At 41.6% G+C, this 19,796-nt stretch overlaps 1 protein-coding gene across 2 annotated transcripts; it reads right to left on the reverse strand.

Moving 5' to 3' along the window:
* Window positions 1–33: 33 nt before the first annotated feature.
* Window positions 34–19,713, reverse strand: LRP11 (LDL receptor related protein 11). 2 transcript variants are annotated; one of them, XM_027688048.1, is made up of 7 exons: window positions 19,191–19,713; window positions 13,862–14,025; window positions 10,891–11,032; window positions 8,712–8,837; window positions 7,832–8,044; window positions 1,864–1,965; window positions 34–1,621 (listed from the first exon to the last, which is right to left on the reverse strand). In XM_027688048.1, the coding sequence occupies exons 1-7, from the start codon at window positions 19,711–19,713 to the stop codon at window positions 1,467–1,469; spliced, it is 1,425 nt and encodes a 474-aa protein (XP_027543849.1). In that variant the 3' UTR covers window positions 34–1,466. The 2 variants fall into 2 exon arrangements, with proteins under 2 accessions (XP_027543849.1, XP_027543858.1); XM_027688057.1 differs by lacking the exons at window positions 34–1,621; window positions 1,864–1,965 and adding an exon at window positions 1,974–5,387.
* Between the last annotated feature and the right edge of the window lie 83 nt (window positions 19,714–19,796).

The following is a 19,796-nucleotide window of genomic DNA, read 5'->3' on the forward strand; positions in this document are numbered from 1 at the left end:
TGGTAGCTGACAATAGAGACAATGCAAGAAATATAAGAATAAAATAGGTTTATTAGAGCTATTTTACATAAAGTAATCAAGAACAAACAACTTGAAGAACTATTTTTATACCATGGCAATATTTGTGCTGACTTGAAGCTACTGAAGTACAAAAGACGACATACAAAAAGATGCATGCCTCATTTGACTCTGGTTTTATTGGAACCCATGAGGAATGTGACATTCTTGGACAAACAAGATAGACAGCACAATTCTTGTGTATATATATGTATATATAACATGTACTGTACACATTTTACTGTTAACACATCTGAAGTTCACTCACACATATCAATTACTTGCTCTAATTCTATGAGAATTTTTCTGGGTTGAGGGCAGATCACCAAAGCTTTCAAGCTTTGCAGGGAGCTATGGGATAACCAGCAGGAATCCTACACTCCAGCATCTTGGATAAAAACTGCTGTGTGCTGCTTTCTCACGCTGTGGGAGGGGGGCGGGCTAGGGGTAGAAAAGGCTGAACAAGCCCTGAGCTCTGGGGAGAGAGACAGCTCTGGGATCATACACAGAATTAGAGAGTGGTTTGGGTTGGAAAGGACCTTAAAGATCATCCAGCTGCAGCCCTCCTGCCACAGTCAGGGATGCCATTCACTAGATCAGGTTGCTCAAGGCTCCATTCAGCCTGGCCTTGAATACTGCCAGGGATGGGGTATCCACAGCTTCTTTGGGCAACAGTACATGACTGCTGTTGAGCACTGGGAGGTCCAAGCTCATCTGCTGAGGACTTGTATTTTTTCATTTCAGCATTTAGTAAGCATGGCTCTCTGCTAGCGACACAGAAGTTTAAACTATGAATGGAAAAAAGATGCTTTAATCTTTAAATCCCAATTTTCTTTACAAAAGCTGGCGCCTAGATAGTGATTGCTTTTAATTAACAAAGCAAGGCAAACTCTTTAATGAAAACACTTCCAGTGCATTAGGGGGAAAGTACACAAATGGGTTTCTGCTGGACAGTGAAATAGTGCCTTGGTTGGAGCATCCCGGTCTCCAGAGCAGAGTGCAGCAGTGGTAGCACTGAGAAGAGCATGCCGGCACAGGCTTCCCCCTGTGCTGGGGCTGTTGGGCCTTGGCTGCTCCAGTGCCCTGGCCCTGGGGCACACTCAGCCTTGGCTGAGACCCCAGCTGCTGTGGGGAGGGCAAGAGCACCCTGCATCCAGCATGGGGTCTCCCCACGTTGAAGTGACTTCTGCATAACTGCATCTACTCTTTGGAGCCTGAACGTTTCTTATTTTCTGAGCATGGGCATCTACTCACTTTTTTATATTATCACTGAAGGGGAAGAATATGTTCCTCATCTTGTAAACTGCTTCTACACTTGAAAATTAACTAAGGATTTTGGTTCTGTTATAGAGGCAGAGGTTCATGGACACAGGAGAAAGGGGAGAAAACAACTGACCAAAATCCAATTTTTAGAGATACATCCCATTGATGAGGTAATCGGACTCTTCAGATGTAATGGGTCGAGCTTTTTTAAGCTTCTGTTTCACTAAGCGCAGTCTGCAAGCAACCATAAGAAGCAGCAAAGCAGTGATGGCCAAGCCTAAGGCTAAGGGTAACACAGCACCTACAACGAGGTTAAGAGAAATTACATTTTATTTAATACAGTGAGATGCTGGTAGAGAAAACCTGACATTTTTCTTTAAAAATACAGCTAGTCTATCACTTAGATGCTAATATTTTGAGCAACTCATGCTACAAAACCAGAATATGGAGTACATTATTCAATTTTTGACCATTGTATGTGTATTGTACCAGCTGACTGAAAAACTAATGTAATTCAAAATGAATTCACATGGTTGGTCTTACCTGTTTCTGGGACTGGATGACTACCTCCAAGCTGATCTCTCTTTGGCACCATTATGCCATTCCCATTTTTATCATCTCTTCTTTTCCCTGAGGAACTGTTATCTGCACAAAGTCAAGCAAGATAAATGAATATGGCTGTTCAGTGACTTAGAAAGTCTTATCCACAGGACACTAGAATTAAATAATGTAAAGTACTAAACTTAGGGAAAAAAATCAAACAAAAGAACAGTAGTTTAAGAACTTCTGACTTCAACTGTATAACTTGAATTTTTGAAATAATGTGAAGCTAAAGCTAAAATGTGAATTCAGTTTTGCATCCCAAACCCCAATTCATCTCAACCAAACCCAAGTGGGGTCGTTTTCCACTGAAAAAAAGAAGGATATCAATTCTGTTTTACAAACTTCCAAAATTAGGTATAGACTAGTCTGAGCTAAAACTTTGCTTAAGCTCTTTACATATTGTAGTTGAAAATGAGGCCATTTCATGTTATATTGATCTCTATCCTTGGAACTCGCAAAGCAGAAAACACATAGGTTGGCTGCACAAATCACCTTAACTTTGCCTGTTACCTGACACATACAGATGCAGAACTTAGGTACTTGGAAGACATGAAAATACATGGGGAAAACATTTCAAAGAGAATGGAGTCAGTGCAGCTTGTGTGGTAGGTAAGATATTACAGAGCATTCTACCTACTCAAGAAGAGACAACACATACTTTGCTGCCAAGGAGTGTTCTTAGGAATGCATGGGGCGGCAGTTCTACTTTAAAAAAGCAGAGTAACTCAGCTGGGACTCCCTCCTCCTGCCCTCCCACTCAAGTCCTACTCCGATAGCTGTGGGGACACCATGCAAGAATAACAGCTTAATCCACCAACACCCTCACAAAAATCAGTGATATGCCTACATTTTTAAAGTATTGACTATATTGGGGGTTTACTGATAACATAAATATTGAAGGGCACTTTGACTGTGCTGTGAGACATTTGCTGGCAGCCTTCAGAACTGTGACAGAGCCAGCAGAACACACTATACTACAAGATCTGTAAAACATGAATGTGAAATGTTGTAATTGGCATTACATAGAGTGGTGGGTGTTAAGGAAGTGTTTAAGTCAATTAGCTTGGAACGTGCACTCTGTGTAACTCCCACCCACTACCATCAGCTCTGAAGAGCCGCAGAATGTGTCCCTGTCAGTGGCAGCAGCGAATACTCACAACTGTTAATTAAAGCTTAAATTGTTTTATCAATACTGTCATGAGGTCAGTGCTGATGTTCCCACTCTAAGGCAGAACACCACCTCCCCGGCTCTGGTTTTACTGCCTTGCTATTATGGATAGCGGTACATAAACACTAAGTTCACCTGCAGGAGATGCCTTAGGAATGAGCTGTGGCCTCCGCCTCATTGGGCTCTTTATGTTGTTCTGGCAGGTAAAGTGGACTTAAGGGAATCCTAAGTGTAAATTGTACTGGCTTTAAAGTACCTGTATGGTATCAGATCTGTGCAACATCACCGAATGTAACTTAGACTAAAACCAGCAGCTGTTTTCTGCTTCTGTTTTTCCTGAATGAAATTAAACAAATATTTGTCTTTATTTTGAAAATACTCAAAAGATATTGGCTCTTCTTAAGAGCTGCTACAGCCTGAATGGCAAGGCTAGATCTAAATGCCTGTTTTGTAAATTTGTTTCCTGCCATTTGAGTAAATGGAATATTTAAGCCAACTGCTTGTAAAAACATTTGGCAAATATGGAGAGAAGTTTAGTGGGAAAATTTTGGAATGGTAGAAGAACAGAATCCCTTCAATAAAGCTTGTAGGATTTTGTTAAGACTTGTGGCTGCTCTTACATGACTGGAGAGACTATCAGTCAGTGCTGCTTAACACCTTATCTATTATCACTAGAAAACAAAGAGCAATTTCCCCACATAAGTTTAGAAGCCTGACATAATCATGTTAACTGGGTTTCATTTTGTTTTCACTTCCTCTTGATTTTCTAGTCTGTTAATAGTAAATTGCAATTTACAGCCCTTTCCAGTTACCCTAAATTAGAGATCTAGGTTAGAGCTCCCACTGTCGATGCCTCCACAGTAAAAACATGACTAAGGCTTGGGCACTCAGCCAGATGTTGTAATCCCAGCCCTGAACAGCACTGCACAACAGCTGGTGTGGGCAGCCTGGAAGAGGCAGGGACCTTGTGCCAGGGGAATGCAAAGCTGTTATTGTGATTTATACACTTGAGTTGGCTATGCTGGGGAGCACAAATCTTCAGGCTGCTCATGAATTCAACCTGTCTGCATGACCACGTTTGCTACTGGCTGTTGCTGCTTAGAAGCCAGCCCACTGCTCACTCCAGTGAGCTTTGCTGCAAATGTATGTTTGCTGTATTCATCTGCACCTGCAGCAGTGCCAGAATATGCAGCTGGGTTTAAGAACTTCCCTGGAGAAGGACACTTGGGCTCTTTGGAGAAGAAATGCTGTGCTGGCCTTTGCAGGAGATGCAGTCTGGGTTACTTTACTATGGAGGTATGTCTGCAGAGAGAGAACAGATTCCTTTATTGACATAAAATGCCTCTTCCTGCCTCTGCTCCCAACTTTGGAAGAAAATGTTTGGGCAAAAATTAAACCATGAGTCTGTTGCAGAAGACTCTGTGCCCTGAGTGTCTGAGGAAGTTATCTCTTAGTGTTGGACTAAGTGTTCCCCTGGAGTCACCTAGCTGTAGAGGAATCCCACTGGAAAGGCAGGATGCAGAATGAGATTCAGCCACTGTCAACAATGACTGATTTTTGGCTTTTGTTTTGGTTGCTTGGTTGTGTTTTTTTTTTCTCCTTATTGTGAATAAATCCTCTGCTAGGTCAGGTAGAAATTTTAAATAGTACTTAATTTGGACTTGCATATTTTCATATTTTCATACTTCAGTGTAAATCCTTAAAAACTTTGTGTCAAGTCAGAGACAAACATGAGGGCCACTGGAGTAAAGATGGCAGGTTAAGGGACATCTGGAAAGAGAAACTATTAAGAGAAAATGGATTCTGGGACAAATTTTCCCTTGTATGACCCTCATAGGCAGAAAGCTCATATTCCTGCTACCAGGAACTATCCCACAGTCCAAAATATTACAGCGTAGCCCAGCTACTTTTAAAATGGAGAAAAGATAAATATGCTGGTACTCGACAAGAAGGTCCCTTTATTGGACATCTTTATTGGAATATGAGAGATGAAATCTGTTTATGGAGAGGTAAGTAGCAGAAGGGACATGCCCTTATTGGTACTGTAACCACCACTGTAGTAAAAACAAATGTAAAAAAGAAAACAAAGCAAGTCCCCAGTCCTGCAACTTCTTGGGAAAAACTTCTGTTCTTTAGAAGTCAGCTGAAAGCTCCTGTATCGAGCATCAAGTCTAGCAGCCAGCTAGAATGTGCCACATGCTGTCTCCAGTAGGTAACACCTTCTTTTACTCTGCCTTGCATTCACTGGATTTGAGAGCATCGTGTTTTCCTTCCTGGATTGTATTTCCATGACAATCTGAAACAGTCAACTAAGAAATAAGACAAATGTAGCCCTGAATGGAGCAGCCACAAATAAAAAGCTGGAACCTGTGCTGCCACTGTAAAGCCACATCCCTTTAATATGTATGTTAAGTAGACAGCTTTTCAACATATTGAAATTAAAATAAGTAAATCTTACTTTTAAAATTTATGTATAATAGTATATAGGAAGCCTGGATGTTTGCAAAATCAACTCCAGGCCAACAAGCCTTGGGCCAACAAAGACCTTTTCAGTGTGACTCAGAGGCAGAGGTTCCACCTTGGCACCAGTAGTGGCTCTAGCACTGTCTCAGGAGACAGTCCATCCCAGAACAGGATTTCTGCCAGTGAAATTGCTGAGCTTTTGAGGCTGCTGGTATGGTTTCTGTTCAGTGCTGCTTCCCTCTCCTCAAAAATGCATCTAGCAATTATTGCCCCTCTGAACACCTCCAAATGAGCTGCTTCAGCAGTTCTGTGTGTCTTAATTTTTGTATCACATAATTATTAGGTTTGGTCTGTAACTTTCTTGAGATGGCAGTGATGGAGAGAAGTCTAATTAATGGATCTGGGTGAATTTTTAGGAACAGGTCTCCTCAACTTTATAAAGACTGTGATGCTCACCAGTGGGGCAGGACCTGAACTCCTCTGGACCTCTGTGAATCGTTAATGTACAGAATGTGACTCGTGTGAAGTGTGTCTGCAGGAGAAGACAGCAGCTCAGAGCAGGTTTTGGCAGAGCATTTTTTGGCATTGCCCTTTGGACCCAGGTACGTGGCACCTCTTCACGTCTCACCACATGCACCCCATTTGGAACTGATCCATAGGTGATTTTAAACCTCACTGAGCTGTTTGTTGCTTTTTTGGTTAAAAGTATTGGGTTCCTAGGTCAGTAAAGACTGGAACCTTCTATTCTGAAGGAAATTCTTAAGCATCTAAAATTAAATTTTGACTGAGTTTTGTCAAGAAAGCAATATTAAACCCACAAGAATTAAAACTAGACATGCAAAATCTTGCCTTTTTAAAATTAAAACAATTACAACAGCTACTGGTAGTACACTTATTACTGAAGCCCCATCACACTTTTTTAGTTTTATAAGAATTTCTTTCTTTGCATGTCTACTGCTGTGCAAAAGGCTACCTTGAGAGCAAAACCAGTGCAAGTAAGTCACTGTGCAATAGGTAAACACAGAAAATGACTATGTAAAAGTGCCACACTTCTAGATGTACTTCCAATTACAACCCCTGATTATAGGTTGCTGAAGTTGGTCACCTCAGTTCTGGTTTTATGTCTGGATTCACGATCCAAATGGTTTTTGAGACCTACTTAGCAACTGAATTTCCACTGGAGGCTGCAATGTCCCTTGGAAATTTGATGTTTAGTTTAGGTGGCCCCATATTAGGTGTCACTCAAGACTATGTGAGCAAGAAGGTTTTGGATTAGACTTCAGGATTTAAGTCATTCCAGTGAGGAGGACCGAGGTCATCTACACTGCCAGAAAAGGGGAAAACTGAGGATTTTGCTATCGGTCCCTAGGCATTCACTGAGGCAGCCTAATTCTTGAAGAACATTGTTTTCACTCCCTTTTCAGTCTCCACAGATGAAGTACAAGCATCTGAAGAAACACTCAAGTGCCAGCCAGGGCAGTGCCCTTTACAAGAGTTGGCAGCAGAGGGCCTTGAGCACTGCTCTATTGTAACTGGAAAATAAAGCTGGTTATAAATAGCTGTGTCTTGGGGTGCACAAATCAGTCTAAACGCGAAGAAATAAAAGTGGGAGGTCTCATACAAAGGCCAGGGCTGGGGACTCTGCCTGTAACATCACCACACGCTGACTCACTACAGGCCTGCAGCCACTATGGAGAACAATACCGGGGACCTGTACACGTTCACCTGAGGTTGTTTGTTACCAAAGGCTGAGCCTTTTCTATAGTGATGAAAGACTTCTCCTGCCCTGGAGACACAGTTCAGAAAAAAAAAAATGCCCATAATACTAAAGATATTAGTTCAGAGGGGAAAAAAAGAAAGAAGTCATAATTAACACAAGGAGGAAAGCAATTACTCTCACCCAAGTTGAACAGTACTTTATTATGTTCTCCTGAAGTACTCCCCTACAGATTTAAAGAGCCTTAATACATCAGCCTACACAGGTGAACCTGGGGCGGAATTTGTATTTAGCTCACTGCATGTTTTGTTCCTCAGACTGTATTATTTTCCTGGCATCCCTACATTTTAACTTTCTTTTTGCACCTGCTAAAAAGCAGACTTGACAGTAATAAATCAAAACCTACATAGAACATTATTACAGGTTTCTTTTGTGTCTTTTACATTTTCAATTTTTTTCCTCTTAAGCACCAAAAAACAATTAAAATAAATTTAAGGTGCAAGACATTTTCTTTCTTTAAAGAGAATGATTTATTGAAACTGATTCATTTCAACTCTTACCTGGCACAAATCCACTGATTTGTTTCTTTGGTCCCTGAGAAAGCGATTGGTTAGACATGTCTGCATCCACTGAGAGAACTGGTTGATTTCTGACAGTGGCTTTCAGGGTGTTTTCTGCAGAGAAATTTTCATCTGTGTTTTCAGTCAGTCCTACAGTCCTTTGCTGGGTAGTGCCAAGAGCTGCATGTGTCACTGTCTTTCGACCTGGGCTGACTGTTAACAGAAACAAAAATCATAATTTTTGTACATAATTAAAGGGGCAGGCTAAAAAGCTTCTTCAGGTTCACACATATGATGAAATGTGAGTTCCAGCTGCCAACTGTTAAGCAAAAGTACACTCATGAACTCTATAGTGAAGTCCAGCAACTAAAATATCAATGCCAGAGTGGTTAGCAATTGTGCCAATTCACCCTCTGATGATTTTCATTCACTTAGTTGAGCGTGGGCACATACTGAGGGATGACTAATGAAAGCAAATAGAGTGATTGTGAATCAGCTGGTTCCCCTGCCTGCTCAGAGTGTTTCAGATTCTTGTAAGGTGTGTAGCAGCACTTTGAAGAGTATCTCTGAGACACTCTGAAACACAGTTCTTCTTTCCAGAATCATCATGCAAGTGGAAAAACTATCTTTGAAATATTCAACACAAAATCCGTCATTTAGGGACCCTTGATAGTTTTAATATGCTTTGAAGAAAATTTCTGAGCACCTGCTGTATGTGGACATTACATCTTCCCGTGTGCTAATTCCAATGAAAGGCTCTATGTTGGGAGCAAGTTGCTTACTTATAGGGAGAGAGAGGCCACAGAAGTGGCATCATTCCCCTTTGGTCATTTGGGCTGTGGTTACTTCCACAATCTACACCACAGCCTGGCACACTTACGATTCTGGCAGAAAGTTTCATCTGATCCATCAGGGCACTGTCTCACACCATCACAAGCAAAAGTGATGTCAATGCAGCAGCCATCATCGCAGATAAACTGGTAGCGAGAGCAAACCCCAACACAGGCTGTTGAGAAACAGTTCCCAAATTACCAAGAAATCCAGGTAGTAAGTACTGGGTCAATGACTAAAATCTGCAGCACTGAGGAAAAAGCAAAACCATGCTATGTCAAGAAGGACCATGAACAAGGCAGAAAGTTGAAGAAAAGTTGATGTCATATTGACATAGAAGCTAATATAGGTAATAGCTATTTCTGGCACCTTCATCACTATTCTGGAAATCTCTTTACTGCAGGAATACTCAACCTGGAGGCTGTTGCACCTTATACCTTGTGCAGCACCCTTACAGTGCTTTAAATTCTGCTGGCCTAAGTTGAAAGGAGATCTTCTTAGGCTTAAAAGACCCAGAACAGTCCTGAAAATAAATAAATGAAATCTCTATGGCTGTAATGGCATTGCTCCAGCATGTAATTCCTACTACATACTCATTATGTATTTCTGACAATATATTGTTTTACATGCACACATACGGACTATATGGGATCTTTTATGGCATATTTTCTGCAACCTAATTAAAATAGATAAAGAATGCTCGTCGTTTATTTACCTCAGTAATCCAATGACTTCAATACAGCACAGACCAGAATAGGGCTAGCACAAGGTCTCTCAAATGACTTTCACCAGAAAGGACTGACTGCTGCCTGCTCTAATATTTAGATTCCCCTGGAAATGGAGAGTGTCCCTGCACATTTGCATACTCAAAGCTTTCCTGAAACCCATTCTGATCCTGTAATTTTCAAGTGTTTACATGTATGCTTTTGTCTTTCTAACAGCAGTGTAGTTCATGACTTTGTAAAGCACTATCAAACTCAGTGTTTGATTAATGTTGTAACAGCAAATCGATTTGCATAAGGGTGTCACAGCCTTTGGTTGTTATCCTGCTATGCACCAAAAAGCTGTGCAATGCTAATGGAAGTATGGCAGGAACATGGATGCCTGTTTAAAACTCCTAAAATCAGAAAATGCATCTCCTAAACTTCAGCGCTAATAATAGCATGGATCTTGCATGCATTAAGGCACTGGTTTAGCTATAGCAGTAACACTTGAATTGCTAACACAGATGGGGAATTAGAAAAATAAAAAAGACAGTGTATCGTCTATGTGCTCCATATAAAAGATACCCCTGATACCCACAGCAGCAAATAAACAAACCAGTAAACCTCTCTGGCTGCTTTAGCTGAATTAAACATTTATGAACACAACTCTATAATCCATTACTGGAATACAGGCATTATTAAGCAGGTTTTTTTGCAATACCAGTTTATTACCACAGGGACTACCTTCTCACATAGGGATATTGCACTGGTGCAGAGCAAGGTTTTCACTGGTTCAGCTGAACAGGGTGATAACACTATTTAAGTTTTACTTTGTGCCAGAGCAGCAGATCTGTACTAGCAACTTGTTAATTACGATGTAATTAGAAGTTATTACATTAAAGAGACCAGGACTCACAGCCACTGAATTCTAACTTATTTTCTACCCTTTATGCTTTTTACATGTTTCTGGAGCTCAGAGTTTAAAAATGATGGGTCAGTTCCAGTTTCAGTTTCCTCAGTAGCATAGGCTTCAATAACAACCACTAGACAGAAAAACTTAAATGCATGAAAACAAGAAGTCATCTTTTAGACTACAGATGCAGGTCACTATTATTATTAGTCTGCCTGACACAATACAATTAACTGATTTTAGCTGATAGCACAACAGCTAAGTTTAACTGACAGCACAAGCCTTGTCATGTTATTTACACCATCTCAATGTTACAATGTGCCTGATACCTATGGCAGTATTTCATTTTTACAACCCTGCATGCTTATAAGCAGTGGCAGGACAAACATTCGATGCTTGGAAGTATTATTGCTGTAACACACAATTGCTGCTTATTTGTTTCTTCACTTTGAAAGAGTGATTCAAAGCTGAAAGAGATGCCATTATGTAATGGATAAAGACAAAATAAAACACTAGAAATGGAGAATAAGATTTTTGCCTCTACCAAGATCCTTGCTCTGCTCTGAATACCATACCCTGGGTGTCACTCAGGCAACAACAACTCATTTTCTCACCTCCTGCGGAATGAACCATGGGCAGAACGGTCACAGAGATGTTGTCAGAGCTCCGCTGACCTGCAGTGTCTGTCACAGTTAGCTGGAAAATATACCCGCCTTCCTGAACGTGAGACAGTTTCAGTGTTCCTGGTTGTGGTACCTGATTAAAGACAGAGAGTGAAAAAAACCATATTGGTACAAACAATCCATCCATTGGTATAAACTTCTAGGAATAGGGAGCTCATTTCATGCAGATTAATAATTCTCTTAAGTCTAGTCAGCCCAGTCAAGCATGTATGTCAACATGTAACATTTGATCTCTTTTTTTTTTTTGCACTCATTTGTAAAAATAAACACAATATTTAGGTACTGTTTTTCATGATACACTCAGTTACCTGGAGCTGTGGATCTTAGCACTGGAAAATAAATGGACACATACATTTAACTCAATTTTTCAGTAATTAGAAATGTAAGTTTAGAGGCTAGGCAGTAAAACATTAGCCTTTTGCTCTCTATTGAGTTAGTCAGTAGACAATATACATGGATCCACAGAAGTGACTTTTGCTATATATTGATTTATGATAAAGTGAGTGTTAGCATGGCTTTATCAACAAGACTGCCCTCCTCTGACCAGTATGACATTTGATACAGTCACAACTTTTGCAAATTGCTGGACTGAATTTTTCCACATCCTATGCTGAATTTCCATGGCTTTCTCTGAACCAGAAATAAGTTCATCTACGGTGAGTGATCTAATCATTTGGTTTCAGAAAGTCATGGGATAAAAAAACTTAAAAGTGTATTAGATCATTAAGAAATTAATAAAATAACTTATTCTATGGTAATTTAAAGCAGGTACCAAACTAGCATTATTAGTACAATAGTAATTTAGAAGTACCTATAATAAAACATCCTAGACCTACCTTTATAGCAGAATGTATTGATAAATACATTTTTCTCTCTGAGTAACAGAATTTGCTAACTGAAATTTCTTTCCTTTTCTATTTGCATGAATGCACTCGGTTATCTGATCATTCTGTTGACTACATCCTGATGGAGTGTATGACCACTTAGAATTTTATTCTTTAGTATATTACAGAAATTAATATGCTTTAAAAAATATGTGCTGCTGTTCACTGTGACTACGAGGAGAGCAAATACGGTATTTAAAACTCATGAGCCCTGGAGTCCAAGTCTCTTCTCAGTGCAGAGCTAGAGAAATGCCACAAACTTCCATATATGCCACCACTGCTTCCATTGACCTCTGTGCTTTCCTTTTTATCTTCATCCTGCCCTGAAGAATGCTTGTACCTGCTTTCTTAGAAACTTTGGCTTAAAATAGATAGTAAATTTCCAGATTATCAGCATTTTAAAAAACCCCAACCCATTATTGTCCCTAAGTGTCGAGGAGCTGCACAGCTACAGACTGTGGGTCCCAATCTGAGAAAAAAATTATCTAAAAAGCAATAATCAGTCACAATAGAAAAACAAAATTACGCTGGCTTCCTTCTACAATATGATAAGATCTCTCTATAGCAGTCCTTTCACCTCCTTTGTCTTCTATTTATTCTTCAGTCCATAAGAGCAATGTAACAGCTGCCTTTTATCTTATTTAAACACATTCCCATTCTCCCTTGTAGCTATGGATTCATGCATTAATCTCAAAGAATAAATGACATGAAATTCAGTAACTTCAGGGCAGTAACTAAAGCACAAAAGACATCAACTGAAGAATGTATGAAAAAAAATTATTAATTCAACTCTAAAAATTAAATTATCATGACTAATCATCAGGGTACATATCTGTAGGAGAAATCCCTGCTCATTTGAACACAATGAAAAAGTATTTATTTAAGCATGAATGTGTGTCAAATTCATTTTCCGTTAACAGATACAAAGAAACCACCAAGACTAATCTGATTTTCACAAGTTTAAATGGATATGGGGCTTGTCTGTATTTTCAGAGTGACTCTGAGTAATAGTAAAACATATAAATTTTAAATATTTTTTTAAAATTTTCATTTTTGTCTTACTCTAGATATATTACTACATCACCGAGTATTTAATTGCTCTTGAAAGAAAATAATAGTGCAAGGGGTTATATTAACAAGTCTTGGTAATAAAATGTTCATTTCATCTAGATGATATCTAGCAACTATTCTTAAAGCTTCATTTTGTTCCACACTCTCTCACCTTTACATATCCTTCCCGCTCAAGATGGAGTTCCCAGTGTGCCCTGGATACTGTGGGCTGTGAACAGACTATGAGTAGACTCTTTGGGTTTGAGACATTTTTCCTTTCTTTTTCTGCTGATCCTAGAGCATTCACAAAGAAGGCTAGGATGAAGGATCCCTCTCTCGATGACTAATTTTAAGCTGAAACCAAAGTGATGGATGAAATATCTCAAAAGGTCTATATCACACATTTCTTTGCAGTTTCTCCAGAAGCACTGACAGAAGGCTGTTGGTGAAAATACCTAATAAGGTAATAATTTTTAGTAACTGAATTACTGATGGGTCTCTAACCTGGATCACAGAGGCTGAAAACCAAGTGCAAGTGAGCACAAACAATGGCAAAAGGAAGCAGAGCTGAAAGGCAGTAAAGTATTAGTGTTTACTTGTTTGCTGCTGGCTGTCTCATGCCATCCAGGATAGAGATTAACTGTATAAACCACCAGAAATAATCACTGGAACAAACTCTCCAGGGAGTCCTCCTTCACTGGAGGTCTTCAAGATGTGATTCGACAGATAATTTCATCCAGGCTCCTTTTCCCACAAAAGGTTGGACCAGATAGTCTTTTGAGGTCTTTTCCAACCTGGGCTGCTCTACATTTCTGTGAAATAAATGTTCAAATTGTACAGACATCCTAATTTTGGTGCCTGGTGGACAGATCCATTTGAATACATTTAATATTTTTAGCTCTACATTTAAAACCGTATAAACACAACAATCTGGAAGTAACTGTCCATGTGTGAGATTGCACGTTTACCTGCATTTCAACCGATGAGTCACCCTGCAGCAGTGTCCACTCATACTGCACAATTCCATGGTCATCTGAACTTTCTCGGCCATCCAAAAGCACCCAGTCAACAGGTGACTGTAGCACAATATCTTGTCCTGCCTTGCACTGTGGAGGCTCATCGTATTCTTCTTCTTCAATAAAAAAGAGAAGACCAGTTACTTATCAGGGGAAGCTGAGTTATTATTTATATAAAACACATTTTTTTTCTTGGTTAAGGTATTGTTTCACTGCTGTGCAACTTTCTGAAAGATGGACATGTTCATTAGTGCACATTTTATTAAGCAAAGTAATATCTACTTCAATTTTAGTTAATTGTTCTATATTCGATGTCTTTGGGAATTAACTGCTACATTAGAAACACATGGCATAGAAAACCTCTCAGGCACCTGTGTGTTTCAGTAATACAAAAACCAAGATTTTTAGCATCAGTATAGTTTTTTAATCTGAACTAATGAAAATAGGTTTAAATATGAATTACATACACAGTTACATCACCCTTTTTATAGCACTCTGCATAACTTAATAGGCTTTTAGTCTCTTTTTATAATACATCATTACAGGAGTGAAAGACTTATTTAGCATAAGCTGGCACCCTGGTGAAGCAGAATCAGAAAAAACCACCAATTTTAAGTGCCTCATTTAAGACATTCAAAGGTTGATTTTCAGACTATTTAGGATTTGTAGCATTTTGCTATATTCCAAGTACAATCGTTATTGATTAAAATTGTGAGTACTAAGTATTTTTGCCAATCAAACCACAAGTTTTTCAGGTTAGACTAACAAAAGCCATGATCTGTTAAGTGACAGAGCCTGTGAGAAGTAAAGTCATTTGTTCTGCAACCTGCAGACAGTGCAAGGAAGACAGAGGGATAAAATCTAGATCAACAAGTCAGTATTTGACAATTTTAGCCACAAGATTGTATTTTTCTGCAGTTCCCCACTCAAGTTTCATTCTTTCTGTGGGCACTGAGGAGTGCCAGGGCGTTTTCTGCTCTTCAACCCCTGTAAAGGATATTGATATTATGCTCAGAAAAGCATCTACTGAACACAAGGTTGTAACTTCACTCTGTGTTAGCTGCACAAGGAAAAGCATTTCCCTGTCATTGTAGGGGATCTTACTTGGACATGCTCTTCAACAGTATCAAAAACTTGCTCGAAGGCACGGAGCTCATCAGAGCAGTTGGGCAACTGTTTGTCTCTGACTGAACAGCAAACTTCTTATTTCTTGTTTTTGTCAGCAGTAGGTAAGACACAGAAAAATTCAAGGCAAATGCCATAAGTTAGGAAAACATGCAAATAACTGAAAACAAGGTCTGATAATAGAAAGTAAGGAGCCAGTTCTCACTCATCCAGCTGGCATGGGAAGGTTTGCCTAATTTGTACACACTCAGTTCTCAAAACCAACTTTGTTTTAAAAGCAACATCTAGGTGCAAAAAAACCCCCTAATTGTTAATAACCACCACTATTATAGTGCCAGGGCAACTTTTATTTGGTATATATGAGTTATGTAACATCTTCCCACAATTATTAACTTTACCAATAACTGTCAAAAAGAGACCAATCTGGGTCTAAAACAGCACAGCCCATTCTTCCGCTTCTACCTTGGAAAGGGGTTTCATGTCACCTGCCTGTTTAAATGACTAGATCAATGTCCTGCAGGGGCAGAGACAAACCCCACTTCCCCTGGGCCCTAAGCAATAAGGATACTGTCTTCCTGGACTAACTCTATACTCCAACAGCATGAGTTGCAATGGAAGGACCACTTCATGTTGAGGAAGGTCACAGAAATTCATGCCAGCTCTTTGCTAAAGATGACTGAGGGACCATTCTGGTCCCAAAGGATGGAAGCACCAGATTATCTTCAGAAAGGTAAATCAATGGCAAAACCACTCAAGTTTGTTCTAGTAAAGGAAAAAATGGCCTGATAGAGACATTTGGCATGGGAGGAGATATTCTATTGAGCTGAAGACTCTTTTTCCACAGCAAAGTTTTAAGTAATGGAATACATAATCCTTGGTTAGTAAAACACCTTCAGATCTGGGGAATACATGCTTCTAAGAAGTCAGCATAAAAAACCAAGGAGGGATACTCAGGAACCACTTAAAACCATCACTCATGGGAGTAAAGGACTATCAGCCACAGGTTAGCAGAAAAATAAAACTCAGAAAGCATCTCTAAACTTCTGTTTTTAACATGCAATTAGGTTGAATGTAAATAAGCAGTACAGAACTGGTATCTCAGGTCAACACTCTGAGATGCTGGAGCTGGCTACTTTCTAGAAAAAGGGGTGCAACTTTATAAAAATGCTTTTTTCTTTAGGGGGGTAACACGATAGGTTTAACTTATTCTGCTTCCTCCATCCTTTATACAGACTTATCCTGCCAATAATTAAGCTGCCTTCTGAATGACGACTCTGTTATAAAAGTTTATTTCACTGACAGCTCCTGAATGTGTTTGATATTAGTTTACCTTAATGTTGAATCTTTTCATTGCTCATCACTAATGAGCGGCACGGAAGCAAAGTCAGACATTTCCAACGAGACACTCAAGTCCTCTTTATTTCTACATCAAAAATTTAAGAATTTGCCTAGCAAAGGTGAAAACAATTACCTCTCATTTCCATATAGGTATATGGGGTTTCACTGTTAGCACAGCACAAACTGCCTGGGAGTGCAACATAAATCCACAGCCAAACCAGCACAAACTGGGTGTATAGTGAAGAACTTGGACTTACACTGAAATGTAAGTCTCTCTAAACTGTCCTGGAACTGCACAGACACACTTGATCTGAGAAATATGTATCTACCATTAATTGCTCACAGAATTAAATAAGCAGTTGGGTTTGGTTTAATGAAGATCCTTAACATAAATGAAACCCCACACTGTATCCTAATGCTTAAAAATATTTTGGAATTATGAGGGCACCACATCTACGGAGAAATGTTGATTTGGTATTCTCAGAAAGAAAACAACAGAAGACTCAACACCAAATACTCTGAAAAAAAAAAAGGAACAGCTAAAACGTGATCCCCTCATAGAAGAAAATCTTGAAATGAAAAGTTCTTTCCTAAATTTTCTAAATTCAGTCATGGGATGACAGAAGGGAAAAGAGATGTGCCTTTGTTGTCCTGTTATCCAGATTATTTTTTCAATGTAATTTAAGAATTCAGTGGTAAAGAACATCAGAGCAAAATAATTCAATCTTAATTTTATCTCTCCTGGTCTATGTCACAGCTGACAGACATTTGAATAAAAGTTCATTCTCCTTTGTGGCTTTGCTTCAGCTCCAGTGTAATTGCATTAAGAAATCATAATCCCCTGTTTCTGATACCACCATCACCCACAAGGCAGACTTTTAAATAAACCCAAAAGGACGCAGAGCAATTTGCAGATTGGGAATTGAAACTGCCTTGCAAGCCCAGTGCTGATAGTCACAAATCTGACAAAAAGGCAAAGCATTTAAGAATTCCAGAATTCAAGAACTCCAGGAACTCAAGAAATTCAAGATTTCTAATAGGTAGAGTATTAGTTGTACAATAGTATTAGCTCCTGGTTATAAAAGAATTAAGGCAGTTCAAAATGAAGCCTAATTCAAGACTTCAATGTAAAATCTAGTCTTAACCCTTCTATCTTGCCAGTGCATACGGGCTTATGAAACACAATTACCCTGAAGATGCTACATAAATAATGCTGTGTAACTAATACTTTCTCCGTTGAAAATGTCAAAATCATACCTTGGGTTTTTCTGGTACCTTAAGCTTCCTCATCTCTGGTGACATAAGATTCTTGCTATAGTTCTCTAATTATCCTGCTCACACACTTTGCAAAAAATATTTAGGCATCATAACGCCTCTACAAATTGAGCCCCTGCTCTCTCATATTTCCAGGGGATTCCCACTGACATTCTCAAGAAACAGGCAGGACTGGATGGACCTCAAGCCTAAGGTCTCCCCTGCCAAGCGAGCAGTAACAGCAGGCACATCTGGGCACAGTTTTCATCCACACCAATACCAGGTCTTCCTGTTGCATGCAGTGACTAATTTACTTCAGTTGAAATCTATTGCTGAAGAAGATGCAGATGATATTTAGGAAGGTATTGTCAACAGAGGCAATGAAATTAAGTAAAAATTATTTAAGATGTAACTGTTTAACAACAGGAGGTGGGGGAGGGAAAGTAAATTCTTAGGAAACAGACTCCAAATATAGAAATCCAGACTTGTTTTCATCTACAGCTGCTTGCTCTGGAATATGTTGTTTTTAAATATGCTTCAGGGTTGAACAAACTGCTGCTTTGGATGTGGCCCAGGTTCCAGAGGTGCTTATGGAGAATGTCCATGCTGCCTCTGAACTACTGGTGAGGTATCCTTGTCTTCTTCAGTCTAGCTCTCAAGTTCTTAAGCAGGAAAAATCCTGAATTAAGTGAATGAGAAACCATCTTAGGCAATAACATTTGGACAGCACCCCCAAGAAAAAAGGCATATGCTTGCCCTCAGGCTACTGCACCAGGTTCTGGCATAGCTGGGAACAGCATCCCAGTCATGCTTTCCAAGGTGCCCAGCACCTGCAGTTCCCAGGGAGCTGGGACCTCTCTGGTCCCCCAGGGGTGTGTGGCCCGTGAACATGCTCACCCCCCTGGCTGGCTCCCAGCCACAGGCCGGCTGGCACAGTGGACCCCAAGGGTTCTGCAGAGACAGATGGATGAGGAGTGGGTTTCCCCAAGCCCGAACACCCCCAAAGCCTGAACACCCTCCCAGAATGGGTAAGGTTGGAAGGGACCACAGTGGGTCACCTGGTCTAACCTCCCTGCTCAAGCGGCGTCATCCTAGAGCACATGGCACAGGATTGTGTCCAGATCGTTCTTGAGTATCTCCAGTGAGGGAGACTGGACAGACTCTCTGGGCAACCTGTTCCAGTGCACGGTCACCTGCACAGCAAAGTTGTTCTTCCTCATATTCAGGTGGAACTTCCTGTGCATCCGTTTCTGCCCGTTGACTCTTGTCCTATTGCTTGGCACCACCTAGAAAAGCCTGGCTCCATCCTCTTGGCATACCTCCTTTAGATAATTATACACATGGGTAAGGCCACCTCGGGCACGGCCGGGCCGCCTCTCCCGGCTCGGGGAGTCCCGCCGAAAGGCGCTCCTCGCTCCCTCCTCCCGCCGGCGACGCCTCTCGGCCCCGGAGCGCCTTCCCGGCACCGGGGCAGCCGCACGGACGGCGCCCGCTCCCCCCGCCGGCCCCGCCGCCCCCGCGCCGAGCGCCGCCATGTCCCTCCCGCCGCGGGACCGCCGCTTACCCGGCGGCGGCGGGGCGCTGCCGGCCGTCCGGCGGCTGTAGGAGCTGTACCCACGGTGCGGGGCGAAGCGGCACACGGGGCGGCCGCGGTGCGTGCAGTTGAAGAGGTAGCAGCCCGGCTCGGCCGCCGTGCCCCGAGGGCGGGCGGGCCCCTGCACCACGGCCAGCGTGCAGCGCGGCTCGGCGCAGCAGGCGTCCAGACACTGCCGCCAGCCCGACACGGCGCCCGGCGCCCGCAGGAAGGTGGCGCCGGCCGCGATGGAGTCCTTGGTGCGGATGATGGAGTCGGGCCTGGCGGAGAAGCTGCCGCTGCCGCCGCACCGCTCCCCGCCGCCCCCGCCGCCGCTCGCCGTCGCCGGCGGCCCCGGCTCCTCCTGCTGCAGTTGCCGGCGGAACTCCTCCAGCAGCGTCTCCACGCCCGAGATCTGCGAGCGCAGGTCGGCCAGCGGCGCCGCGCAGCGCCCGCCCGGCAGCACGGCCCGGCCGCCCAGCGCCGCCAGCAGCACCAGCACCAGCGCCGCCATGGCCCCGGGCGGCGGCGGCGGCGCGGCTCCCTCGCGGCGCGGCGCCGCTGGCCGACCTGCGCTCGCAGATCTCGGGCGTGGAG

The sequence above is a fragment of the Neopelma chrysocephalum genome, unplaced genomic scaffold (assembly GCF_003984885.1).
Source record: "Neopelma chrysocephalum unplaced genomic scaffold, ASM398488v2 Primary Assembly neopelma1_23, whole genome shotgun sequence".
NCBI lineage: Eukaryota > Metazoa > Chordata > Aves > Passeriformes > Pipridae > Neopelma > Neopelma chrysocephalum.

What these genes read in the sequence shown, in the direction of transcription:
- LRP11 (XM_027688048.1), bottom strand. Translation starts at nt 19,713, where the DNA reads ATGGCGGCGCTGGTGCTGGTGCTGCTGGCGGCGCTGGGCGGCCGGGCC. An exon ending in CAGCGCCCCGCCGCCGCCGG is followed by an intron (nt 14,026 to 19,190) that starts GTAAGCGGCGGT and finishes TTTTTATTGAAG; the next exon opens with AAGAAGAATACGATGAGCCT. An exon ending in AATCAGTGGATTTGTGCCAG is followed by an intron (nt 1,966 to 7,831) that starts GTAAGAGTTGAA and finishes GACTTTGTGCAG; the next exon opens with ATAACAGTTCCTCAGGGAAA.